General features: G+C 49.0%; 1 protein-coding gene across 6 annotated transcripts in view; it reads left to right on the forward strand.

Annotated features, from left to right (window-relative positions):
* The first annotated feature begins 115 nt into the window (after nucleotides 1–115).
* STX5 (syntaxin 5) overlaps nucleotides 116–12106 on the forward strand; it is a 28437-nt gene continuing 16446 nt past the window's right edge. For 2 of the 6 annotated variants that reach the window (XM_010853975.1, XM_010853977.1), the window contains exons 1-10: nucleotides 116–245; nucleotides 928–1171; nucleotides 2141–2211; nucleotides 2376–2431; nucleotides 2550–2620; nucleotides 7563–7679; nucleotides 7757–7813; nucleotides 7972–8053; nucleotides 8527–8633; nucleotides 8802–8923. In XM_010853975.1, coding sequence (XP_010852277.1) covers nucleotides 947–1171; nucleotides 2141–2211; nucleotides 2376–2431; nucleotides 2550–2620; nucleotides 7563–7679; nucleotides 7757–7813; nucleotides 7972–8053; nucleotides 8527–8633; nucleotides 8802–8923 — 908 coding nt within the window. In that variant the 5' untranslated portion in view covers nucleotides 116–245; nucleotides 928–946. Of the gene's footprint in view, nucleotides 1172–2140; nucleotides 2212–2375; nucleotides 2432–2549; nucleotides 2621–7562; nucleotides 7680–7756; nucleotides 7814–7971; nucleotides 8054–8526; nucleotides 8634–8801; nucleotides 8924–12106 lie in introns of all 6 variants that reach the window. The other 4 variants (XM_010853976.1, XM_010853978.1, XM_010853979.1 and 1 more) reach the window with 4 other exon arrangements.

Raw genomic sequence — 12106 nt, forward strand, 5'->3', positions numbered from 1 at the left:
GGGTAGCCTAGCCAATGGGAGGGCGAATTAACACCTGCGTTTTGGTGGAGGGGCGTGTCTCTCGGGATGCCGAGCTCGAAGAGGCGTGGCACCGCCTTCCCGTCATCGGGGGTGGGGTTACGTGTGGGTGACGTGGCGGCTTCCAGGCTTTGGTCGGGTTTCGGCGGCTTGGACTCCAGGGGGAGGAGGCGGTGACGGTCTGGGAGATTATAGCAGTGGCGGCGGCGCCAGGCGGCAGAAAGGAGGTAGGACTCGGTAGGGTCTGGCTGCCGTGCCTGCTCTGGGCCGTTCTTTCCGGGGACTGCGCCGGGCTGGGGGAAGGGAACCAGGGACAAGCGGGCAAGTCCTGCCGGCCCGGCTCGGAGTGAGCGAATACCTCGCTGTCCAATCAGAAAAGCCCCTTTAAGAAGGACGTCGGCGTTAGCTAATCAGTGTTTGCAGACTTCCAGAAGGTGGGACTTGGGCGAGGCGAGGGTGGGACTTCCTGCTTCAAATAAACACCTAGAGATTCCCCCCTCCGCCCACCGACGTGTGTCCCTCTGAGGTGGTCCGTCACCGTTTCTCCCTGAGGAGTCGGAGGAACCCGTGGATACGAGAGAGCCCAGTTAGGGCCTGGGGCAGTTGCAAGGGACGGGCTGGAGCCTCAGGGCCACAGGACCTGGCTCTGGCCCTGCCTCTACTTCAGGGCCCCGGCCCGCGCTGTGGCTGCCGGAACCAAGTTGGAAGAAGAGTCTGAGGAGGGGGACAGCTTGGGCCGCAGAAGCAGCAGGATCCTGTCAGCTGCGGGCCGGTCCCAGGATCTGCGGGTGGCTTCGGGCTCGAAACTCCGTGCCAAGTGCGGAGGGGCCCCGAAGAACTGCTGGTTGGGGCGGGGGATTGGTGGAGAAGGAGGCTGCCTGGGGAATGACACTCTCCCCTCCACCACAGTCCGAGGTTATGCGTCTCAATGATCCCGCGGAAACGCTACGGATCTAAGAACACGGATCAGGGTGTCTACCTGGGTCTCTCAAAGACACAGGTCCTGTCCCCTGCAACTGCTGGCAGTAGCAGCAGCGACATCGCCCCTCTGCCCCCCCCAGTGGCCCTGGTCCCTCCCCCTCCCGACACCATGTCCTGCCGGGATCGGACCCAGGAGTTCCTGTCAGCCTGCAAGTCCCTGCAGAGCCGTCAGGTAAGGACCTGGACTGGGAGAGGCAGAATGAGTCATATTCAAACCTGGGAGAGGGGATGCTCCAGCACCGTAATTCTTGGGGGAGTCTGATGGAGACCTGGTCTAGCTTGGGATGGTAGGATCTAACAAGCATCGGAGAAAAGGTGGGCTAGCTAATCTAGAGGCAGGGATCCAGACTTTGTTGTTGTTTTATTTAATCAGGAATCTAGGGTTGCTATTCTGAAACGAATATCTCAGGGCGAGAAATGATTACAGTATATTTGGTTTGGATAAGGAACAGGTTCTAGAAAGAGCCTTTATTTAGCTCAGAGACAAACACTTTAAATTCTCATTCCAGTGTAATTCTACCAAGTTTACTTTGTGACAACATGGAAGTTAATCTAGTTGGACCTCAGTTTTTATATCTGTAAAATGAAAGAAACTTTCCAAATAAAGTAATTTTAATAAAATCACTTGGGAGTGCTTTTTTAAAAAATTAGATTGCTTTGTTTTGGCCCAGACTTTCTGAATCCAAGTGGAAACTGAGTAACTGTGATTTTAAATATTTTTACTGCTCAGTTCTTGTTTACAATTGCTCTTCTATATCCTCTCCAAGAGCTTCCTGTTTATCCTCTCAATTCCCCAGTTGGAGGAATAGAATGGTAATACTAGTTACCATTTATTCAGTGCTTATCATGGACCCAGTATTTGGCTAAAATAATTTATAACTCTTATGTTTTTTAATCTTAGCAACAACAAAAGGAGATGTGTAGAACTGTCTCCATTTTACATAAGAGGAAACAGAGATTCAGAGTGATTTAAGTCACTTGTCCCCAGCCCCCCTTCTAGTAAGTGGTGGCATCAGGTTTTGGGTGGCCTGTCCAGTAGAGGATGCCACTAATGCTAGAGGGCGAGTGTAGAGGATGCCTGGGGAATAGTGAAAGCTGGCAGTGGGAAGGAAAAAATTTACTTTTTGATGTTGCCTTTCAGAATGGAATCCAGGCAAACAAGCCGGCTCTGCGTGCTGTCCGGCAGCGCAGTGAATTTACCCTCATGGCCAAGTGAGTTGGGAGAAGTTATGTGGTAGGTTGGCCAGTGTCTGAGGAGATGTAGTCTTTCCTGTGGTGACCTTGGTGGCGAGGACTGGGATTGGTTGTGCTGGTGCTAAGGTGGGAAAGGTCCTCTCCTTCCCTTCCACGGTGTTCTCACTTGTGCTCATTTGCAGGCGCATTGGGAAAGACCTCAGCAACACATTTGCCAAGCTGGAGAAGCTGACAATCTGTGAGTGTTCCTGGACCTTTCAGAGCTGGGGCAATGAACACCGGAGGGCTGAGGAACCATACTGTCTTGAGTCTGGTCTCCGACCTCACCTGTGGTGGCTTCTTGTTTGTCTCTGCAGTGGCAAAGCGCAAGTCCCTCTTTGATGATAAGGCAGTGGAAATTGAGGAGCTAACTTATATCATCAAACAGGTGAGTGACTAGCGATCAGGAGAGTCGGGCATTCCAGTTGCATCACTTCCATCTCTTTCCCTTGCTCTAGAGTCTCAGAGCAAGTTTCTCTGCTGCTGCTGCTAAGTCGCTTCAGTTGTGTCCGACTCTGTGCAACCCCATAGATGGCAGCCCACCAGGCTCCCCCGTCCCTAGGATTCTCCAGGCAAGAACACTGGAGTGGGTTGCCATTTCCTTCTCCGATGCATGAAAGTGAAAAGTGAAAGTGAAGTTCCTCAGTCATGTCTGACTCTTAGTGACCCCATGGACTGTAGCCCACCAGCTCCTCCGCCCATGGGATTTTCCAGGCAAGAGTACTGGAGTGGGGTGCCATTCTAGCCAACTCCAAACATCCTACTCCTCTGTTGTGTCAGTGGTCATCTGCCATGTACAAAGCTGGACACTTAGCACACAAGCATTATGAGGTAGATACCAGCCTTTAAGGGCTTATTGTCTGGAAGAGGTATCCAGTCCCATAAACTCACGCTTACAATGAATAGGCAGCAAGTGGCACAAAAAAGATGGTACAAAAAGATGAATGAGATTCTGGGTACACTGGGAAAGATTTTATCGAGGAGGTGAAAACTGAGCTGATTTCGAGGCTTGTGGAGAGGCAACAGAAGAACATTTGAGACAGAAGAAACAGTGTGCACCGGCATGTCTCATAAAAAGGAAAAGTTCAAGTCTTTGCTCAGATGTCATGTGCTCAGGGAGGCCTAGGTTGCTGTTTAATACCCCAGCCCCTCCAGCTCTGATCTCCCTTACCTTGCTCTATTTTCTTGTTTATAGCACTTGATACATTCTAACAGTCTCTTTCAAGCTTGTGTCTGTTGTTTGTTTCCTCCCACTTACCTCCTGGACAAAAAAGAAAATAACAAATGGGAATGCCACAAGAGCAGAAATTTTTCTTTCTCTTTGTTCAGGGATGTATCCCAGATACCTGTGACAGTGTCTGGCGTGTAGTGCTCAATGGTTCAGTTGTGTCTGTCTCCTTGCAACCACATGAATGTAGCCCACCAGGCTCCTCTGTCCATGGAATTCTTCAGGCAAGAAGTGGGTTGCCATTTCCTACTCCAGAGGATCTTCCCGACCCAGGGATTGAACCTGTGTCTCTTGTGTCTCCTCCATTGGCAGGCAGATTCTTTACCCCTGCGCCACCTGGGAATCCCCTGGCGTGTAGTCCTTGCTCAATACTTGTTGATCAGATGAGTGATCGGCAGCAGATGAGGCTGAAATTGTAGACTGGTAGGTGGTTGTAAAGACCATCATGGGGCTTGCAAAGGAGTGTAGAATCACTCTAAATGTGTGGGCTGCAAAGACGATTAGAACCTGGATTCCAGTTCTATCTGCAAGACACTGTTATAGCAGCTCTAACGATATGATTTGTTTCTTTCCCAGAATAATGTGATAAGGATAACGTGAGAAATTGAATGTCCATGGGAGGAAAAAAAACACCCTGGAGCGTGAATGGGCAGAGAGGTGAGGGTAGAGGCTTGTGCAGTTGTCTGGTATGAAGATGATTATGGCAGAGGCCAAAGGGCAGACACGTTAAAGAGATGCTGTGCTGAATGGAAGAGGGTTCCATCAACTACTGGGGTGTTATTACTCTTTTTTAAATATTTATGTGTTTGCCTGCATTGGGTCTTCGCTGTGACATGTGGGACCTTCACTGCCGTCATGGGGGATCTTTCCCCGCAGTGCACTGATTCTCTAGTTACAGCGTGTGTGCTCAGTAGCTGTGGCATCTTGGCTTAGTTGCTTCAGACCATTTGGGATCTTAGTTCGTTAACCAAGGATTGAACCCAAGTCCCGTGCTTTGCAAGGCAGATTCTTAACCACTGGACCACCAGGGAAGTCCCTGTTGGAGCATTATTGCATAGGTAACCACTGACTGGATTGAGACAGACTTCAAATCCCAGGCCTCACCACTTATGATATGACGTTGGGTAAGCTAGCTTATCCTGGAGAAGGAAGGGGAAAGATCCCCTAGAGAAGGAAATGGCAACCCACTCCATTATTCTTGCCTGGAAAATCACATGGATGGGGGAGCCTGGCAGGCCACACCCTTTTAAAGAAAAAGGCGATGATAACAGTACCCACCTTGCAGGGTTGTTGTGAGGCTTCATTGGTTTATTTTTTCAATCCCTCACATTACTGAGTGACTTTTGGCTGCCTGGTTCTGGGGATTCAACAGCAAAGAAGACCCATGTGATCCCTGCCTTTGGGAACTTCGTTTCCAAGTGGGTGAACCAAACAGTATATGCTGCTGCTGCTGCTGCTGCTAAGTCACCTCAGTCGTGTCAGACTCTGTGCGACCCCATAGACGGCAGCCCACCAGGGTCCCCAGTCCCTGGGACTCTCCAGGCAAGAACACTGGAGTAGGTTGCCATTTCCTTCTCCAATGCATGAAAGTGAAAAGTGAAAGTGAAGTTGCTCAGTCATGTCTGACTCTTGGGACCCCATGGACTGCAGCCAGTAGGCTCCTCCATCCATGGGATTTTCCAGGCAAGGGTACTGGAGTGGGGTGCCATCGCCTTCTCCAAAACAGTATATAAATAAACAGAAAATACAATTTCAGGTGGTGGGTCATCCTATTAAATAAGGAGAGTAAGCTCCGCAGGGTAGGACCCACTTTATATGGGGTGATCTGGGATGGCATAGCTGAGGAAGGGACATGGAGACCTGAATGGTAAGGAAAAAATTGATCATCCAAAGATCGGAGGGGGCACGGTCTAGAAAGTGGGAGTAGCAAAGGGAGAGGCCCTGAGGCCTGAGTGGCTTTGATACATTTGACACATGTGGAAGGGGCCAGCGTGGCTGCAGCACAGCCAGTGAGGAGGAGGCTGGGGGGTAAGGCCAGAGGAGCGGGCAGACCAAGGCCGTATAGCTGCGTCAGCTCGGTGAGGAATGTGGATTCTTTTCTAGATTTAGTGGGAAGCTCTTAGAAGACTTTAAGAGTGGGGATGACATACATGCCCTGTTTTGGGTTTGGAGGGTCACTCTGGTTGTTGTGTAGAAACGGCTTGTTGGGGGCAGACTCTGAAAGGAAGGTCACTTAGGAGGCTCTAGGCGATTTTCGAAAGAGAGGACAGTTTGGACTAGAGTGGCTTTGTTAGAGAAGAAAATGAGTGGACATATTCAGAGTGTATGTTGGAATCAACTGGGTTCTTTGTGGATTCCTTGTAGATTAAGGGAAGGGAGGAATTGAAGATGACTTGCTAAGTTTTTGGTCTGAGCAGCTGGTGAATGGTGGTGCCATTTACCAAAATGGCACAGAGGAAGGCGGAATAGCTTTTCAGGGCAGGTGGAGGATAAAGAGTTGCTTTCTGGGTTAAGTTGAAGAGAAAGTCATAAGCTGCTTAGCAAGTTGTGTGGTGCACGGTAATCAAAGCCAGGGCTGCTGTTCTGTTCACAAGGTCTGAATACATAGTAAATGCTCAGTGAAGGTTGTCATTGTGCTGTGGCGTATAGGTTGGGTTAAGGAGTTGTCAGTATGTGACTTAGAAGCTTTTAGCTTGGGCACCTAAGTGGGGAGTAGTGGCATTTTCTGAGCTCCTAGGGGAGGAGATTTTATGGGGGGAAACCTGGAATACCATTTCGAATACATGGCTGTCAGCAGCAGAAATTGTCCAGAGGACTTGAGAATCCTTGGGGCTGGGGTACTAATTCAGGGGACTGTTGGAGGGATTCTAGAAGTTGCCTGATCTGGTATTTTTTAGCCTATTTTTTGAGCTATTTGTGACCCCTTTCCCCTCCCCCTCCTCTTTCTCCTCTGGTCCTGCCCTGGACCTAGCTGCTCTGGGGCAAGCTTTCTCTGCCACTCCCGGTCAGTCCTTCATCTCCCTTGTCTTGTGAGGCCCTCAGCAGGCAGGATTGGGAAAGCAGAGGATCCAGTGGCCTCGTGTAGAAAGCCTGGCTGTGCTACTAACTCATGTATAAAGTTCGACGAGTCACACCTTTCACTCTTTTGCAATAGTAATTTAAAATATATTAATTAAAATAATTTAAAATATAAATTTAAAATAATTTAAAATATATGTGTGTGTGTATATAAGTCGCTCAGTCGTATCTGACTCTTTGCAACCCCATGGACTGTATAAGTCTACCAGGCTCCTCTGTCCATGGAATTCTCCAGGCAAGAATACTGGCATGGTATCTATTCCCTTCTCCAGGAGATGTTCCTGACCCAGGGGTGGAACCTTGGTCTCTTGCCTCCTGACTGTCTAAGCCACCAGGAAAGCCCATATGTGTATATTTGGCTGCACCGGGTCTTAGTTGCAGCATGCAACTTCACTGCAGTTCAAGGTTCATTCTTCAGTCTTCATTGCAGCACACGGATCTTTAGTTGTGGTGTGTAGGATCTAGTTCCCTGACCAGGGGTTGAACCCGGGCCCCCTGCACTGGGAGTACAGAGTCTTAGCCACTGTCCCCCAGGGAAGTCCCTGCAGTAGTAGTTTTTTATTTTTTTATTTTTATTTATTTTTTTAGTAGTAATTTTTTAAAAGGAATTGTGTATATAAAAAGCATTTCGTTAATGTTTGAAGGACTCCTCCCATCTCCTGAGTACAGCACAGATGCTTTTTGGTCAGCACGCTCTGGGTCTGAGATTCTGGCCTTTTAAGGGGTCTGTGGCCATGAGCAGTAGTGAGCAGGGCAGTAGGGTGGAGGGAGTAAACAACTCAGTTCTTTACAGACAGACGAGGCCACATTTCACCTCTTTCTGGCTCCACTCTGCAGGGACTGAGCCAGAGCAACCTCCAGAGGTTGGACTGTACCAGCAGGCCCTTCTGGCCTGACTGAGACAGATCACCCCTGCTAGTATGTTCATCCCGCCATCCCTGCCAGAGACGTCCACGTGGGAGAGACACTGGCTGAGCCCCCACCTCCCCGGTTGATACTGTTTTTCTGTTGACTCTTTCACCAGGACATCAATAGCCTCAACAAACAAATTGCCCAGCTTCAGGACTTCGTGAGGGCCAAGGGCAGCCAGAGTGGCCGGCACCTGCAAACCCATTCCAACACCATCGTGGTCTCCCTGCAGGTGGGACCAGGGAGAGGGGGTGGCAGAAGGGAGGAGGCGTTGTCTTCTCTGGCTGATCCTCTCTCCTCCTCTTCCAGTCAAAACTGGCCTCCATGTCCAACGACTTCAAGTCAGTTTTAGAAGTGAGGACAGAGGTGAGAAGAAGCTGGGTAGGAGGGATAGGAATCTGGGCATGAGGACCCCAGAGGGCAGTGGGAAGGGCAAGGGCAACAGGGTCACGGGCACCAGGGGCAATCTAATGTGCCCGCTTTCCAGAGGCCTCAGGACCTTTGCATTTCTTCCCCAAACCCAGAACCTGAAGCAGCAGAGGAGCCGGCGGGAGCAGTTCTCCCGGGCGCCTGTATCAGCCCTGCCCCTTGCCCCCAACCACCTGGGTAAGTCACAGGCAAGTCAGGGAGCCCTGAGGGGTAAGGCATAGTGACTCTGGGTCTCAGGGTATCTCCCTAAGGCAGGGGTTGGGTAGGAGAGCAGAGGGTTAAGGAAGTTGCTTTCTTTAGGCTTTCTCAGAGGTCACTCCTGATGCCTGGGATCTATAATCCGCATCTAGCCTCCAGCATTCTCCCTGTTGAGGGTGAATCCAGTCATGTTCAAAAGAATGAGCTTTCTAAATTTTTGGTCCACTTAGTCATTATATTCACAGTCATTCATTCTCAAAACCACCCTTTGAGAAAGCAACTATCATTATCCCCCATTTTACAGGTGAGGACACTGAGGCTCAGAGAGGTTAAATGACTTGTCCAGGGTCACAAGGCTAGTAAGTGCCAGAGCTGGGATTCAAATCCAGAGCATATGGGCTTTGAATCTTTTAACTGCTAAGAAGTGCCATGTTGTCTCTCTTCCCCCCCAGGGGGCGGTGCTGTGGTTTTGGGGGCGGAGTCCCGAGCCTCTGGGGATGTGGCCATTGACATGATGGACTCTAGGACCAGCCAGCAGCTGCAGCTCATTGACGAGCAGGTACGCACGCTCTGAGGCAGGGAGGAGTTGTTCCCCTGTTTTCTCGTGTGGTCACAAGCAAGTGTTTGGCATGTGCCATGGGTGGAATGGCCAACTGGAAAGCCCCAGAGAGGCAGGACCCACCCTCAGAAGCTCCTGGTGTTCATGTACGCTCTCTCTCCTCTGAAGGATTCTTACATCCAGAGCCGGGCAGACACCATGCAGAACATTGAGTCCACAATTGTTGAGCTGGGCTCCATCTTCCAGCAGTTGGCACACATGGTTAAGGAACAGGAGGAAACCATTCAGAGGTGAGACACTTTCTCTCTTTAACCTCAAAACCAGGAGCCTTGTCTTCCCTGTGGATTGGCATCCTAGAGGTCCCCAGGGACAGCTTAATGCCCTTTGGAAGAGAAGAGTGAATCCTGTCCACACATAAGGTTCAGTTCACCTGTCTCCATCCACACCACAAGTATTAATTGAGCACCTGTTCCATGTCAGGCACTGTCATAGGCGCTGGGGATATGGTGATGAGTAGAACGGTTAAGTCTGTTCTGTGGAACTTACTTTGTAGTATGGAATTCGATAGAGTGAGTAAGGACAACTGTTTAAAAAGAATTGAGAAGAAATTTTCAGGTGGTGATAAGGGCTAATACGGAAAACTAGGATGCAGTGTTGAGAAAGTGATGGAGGAGGAATATCAGATTGGGTGGCAGGGCAGGCTGCTCTGAAGGCTTCGTATTGAAGCAGAGACGTGAATGACAAGAGGGATCCAAACACGCAAAGGAAAGGGTAAGAGTAGTCTAGGCACTGCAGACGGCCAGAACAGAGGCCATACAATGGGACAGTCTTACTTTATTAAAGAATCAAGGAGGCCAGTGGAGCTGGGAAGCAGTGAACAGGAAGAGAGAAGTGCAGGATGAGGCCAGAGGGAGGTAGGCAGAGCCAACCCACAGGAGGGCCTCTGCTCCCCTGGTACCCTTGCTACTGCACAAAGCATTTTATCTGCTCCTGTTCTTTGGCACTTGGCATTCAGTCAGTCATAGAGATACAGCCAAAGACAAAAGTGACAAAGATCCCTGCCCTCGTGGAACGTACATCATAGTAGGGCAAATAATTTAGAATATACGTCATAAGTAAATGGTCCAGTATATATTTTTGACCAGTGATAAATCCATAAATAAAAGTAGAGTAGGATAAATTAATCAGGAGTTCTAGGTTTGGAGGAGCAAGTTGTAATTTTAAATAAGGATGGCTGTGGTAGGCCCTATTAAGAAGATGACATCCTTCCAAGATGGGGGGAAGGTGAGGGAGTTTGCTGTATGGATATATGGAGAAGAGTACCAGGCAGAGGGCAGAACCTATGTAAAGGCCTTCAGGCAAGAATATGTCTGTTGAGTTGAAGGATAGCAAAGAAGCCACTGCATCTGGCGACAAGTGAGGAGAAGAGTAGTACCAGCTGAGGTTAGAGGGGAAATGGGAGGCCAGAATAGGTGGGGCCTTTTAAAGCCCATGTGAAAAGTGAAAGTGAAAGTTGCTCAGTCGTGTCTGACTCTTTGTGACCCCATGGACTATACAGTTAATGGAATTCTCCAGGCCAGAATACTGGAGTAGGTAGCCTTTCCCTTCTCCAGGGGATCTTCCCAACCCAGGGATTGAACCCAGGTCTCCCTCATGGCGGCCGGATTCTTTACCAGTTGAGCCACAGGGAAGCCCGCATGGGGAGCCAGTGCAGAGTATTGATTGATTTGATTGACTGGCCATGCTAGGTTTTCATTGCTGGGAGCGGGCTTTCTGTAGTTGCGGCAAGCAGATAGCTTCTCTCTCTGTTTTGGAGCAGTGGCTGTAGGGTGTGCAAGCTCAGTAGTTGTGGTGCATGGGCTCAGTTGCCCTGTGGTGTGTGGAATCTTCCCAGACTAGGGATCAAACCCATGTCTGCTGCCTTGGCACGTAGATTAGACCACCAGGGAAGTCCCATTGTAGGGTTTTAGTGGAAGGTTATACTATCTGACATCTATTTTATTTTTGTTTATGTTTTGTGTTGCACTGCACAGCTTGTGGGATCTTAGTTCCTCGACCAGGGCCACTGCATGGAAGTACCAAGTCCTAACTACTGGACTTCCAAGGGATTCCTTCCTCTGGGAAGTCCCTCTGACTTCTATTTTAAAAAGATCATTTAGTTGCCATAGTCAGAACAGATTGTAAAGGCCTAGAATACAAGCAGAGAGATGAATTCAGAGGCCTTTGCAGTAATCTAGGCAGGAGGTAGTGATAGTTGGGGCCAAGGCTGAATGAGTAGTAGTTGCATTCTGGATATATTTTGGAGGTAGAACCAGCAGGATCAGTTACTTGATGAACTGAATGCAAGGTATGAGAGAAAAAGAGTTTATGATAACTCCAGGCTTTTGATGTGAGCGATTGAAGGGATTCATGTCCTTCACTAGAAATGGACAGAGCTAGTTACTCAGACAGAGCAGATTTGGGGCAAAATAAGTTGTGTTCCAACAAGAAGTGGACAGTTGTCTGTTAGACATCTAAGTGGAAATAGTGAACAGGCTGATCGATGTAAGGAGTTGAAAAGACAGGTTATGGGCCAAAAATGGGCAGAATTGAACTTTGAAACTAGGCCAAGGGAGTTCTGAGAAAGAGGAGGATCAAGCGCTGAGTCCCAAAGGCTATTTCTGGAATCAAGTCTCAGTCCCAGGAGAGGACACTGAACAGGAGCACAGCTTGTGAGAGAGGAAGAGAAATGAATGAAGATGATGTCCTGGGAGTCAGGAGGAGAAAGTAAGTCAGGGAAAGAATGACCAGCTGTGACAGATTTTGCTTCGAGGCCAAGCAAGATGAGAGCTGAGAATTTAATTAGCCTGTTTAGTTCATTAATATTTAGTGTAATATTTGCTAAGGTTCAATTTAGATCTACCATTTTACAGTTTTTTTGTTTTTCCCTTCTCTCTCTTTTTTTTTGGTTCCTCTTCCTTCTTTTCTGTCTTGAACAGTTGCAAAAATCCATATAAATTTGTTGGTATTTTAGCTATATGTAATTGGTTTGTTTGTTTTTTTTAGTGGTTGCTATAGGGATTATCAGATCAGATCAGTCACTCAGTTGTGTCCGACTCTTTGCGACCCCATGAATCGCAGCACGCCAGGCCTCCCTGACCAACACCAGCTCCCGGAGTTCACTGAGACTCAGGTCCATCGAGTCAGTGATGCCATCCAGCCATCTCATCCTCTGTCGTCCCCTTCTCCTCCTGCCCCCAATCCCTCCCAGCATCAGAGTCTTTTCCAATGAGTCAACTCTTCGCATGAGGTGGCCAAAGTACTGGAGTTTCAGCTTTAGCATCATTCCTTCCAAAGAAATCCTAGGGCTGATCTCCTTCAGAGTGGACTGGTTGGATCTCCTTGCAGTCCAAGGGACTCTCAAGAGTCTTCTCCAACACCACAGTTCAAAAGCATCAATTCTTCGGCACTCAGCCTTCTTCACAGTCCAACTC

The sequence above is a fragment of the Bison bison genome, unplaced genomic scaffold, assembly GCF_000754665.1.
Source record: "Bison bison bison isolate TAMUID 2011002044 unplaced genomic scaffold, Bison_UMD1.0 scf7180017864334, whole genome shotgun sequence".
Lineage (NCBI taxonomy): Eukaryota > Metazoa > Chordata > Mammalia > Artiodactyla > Bovidae > Bison > Bison bison.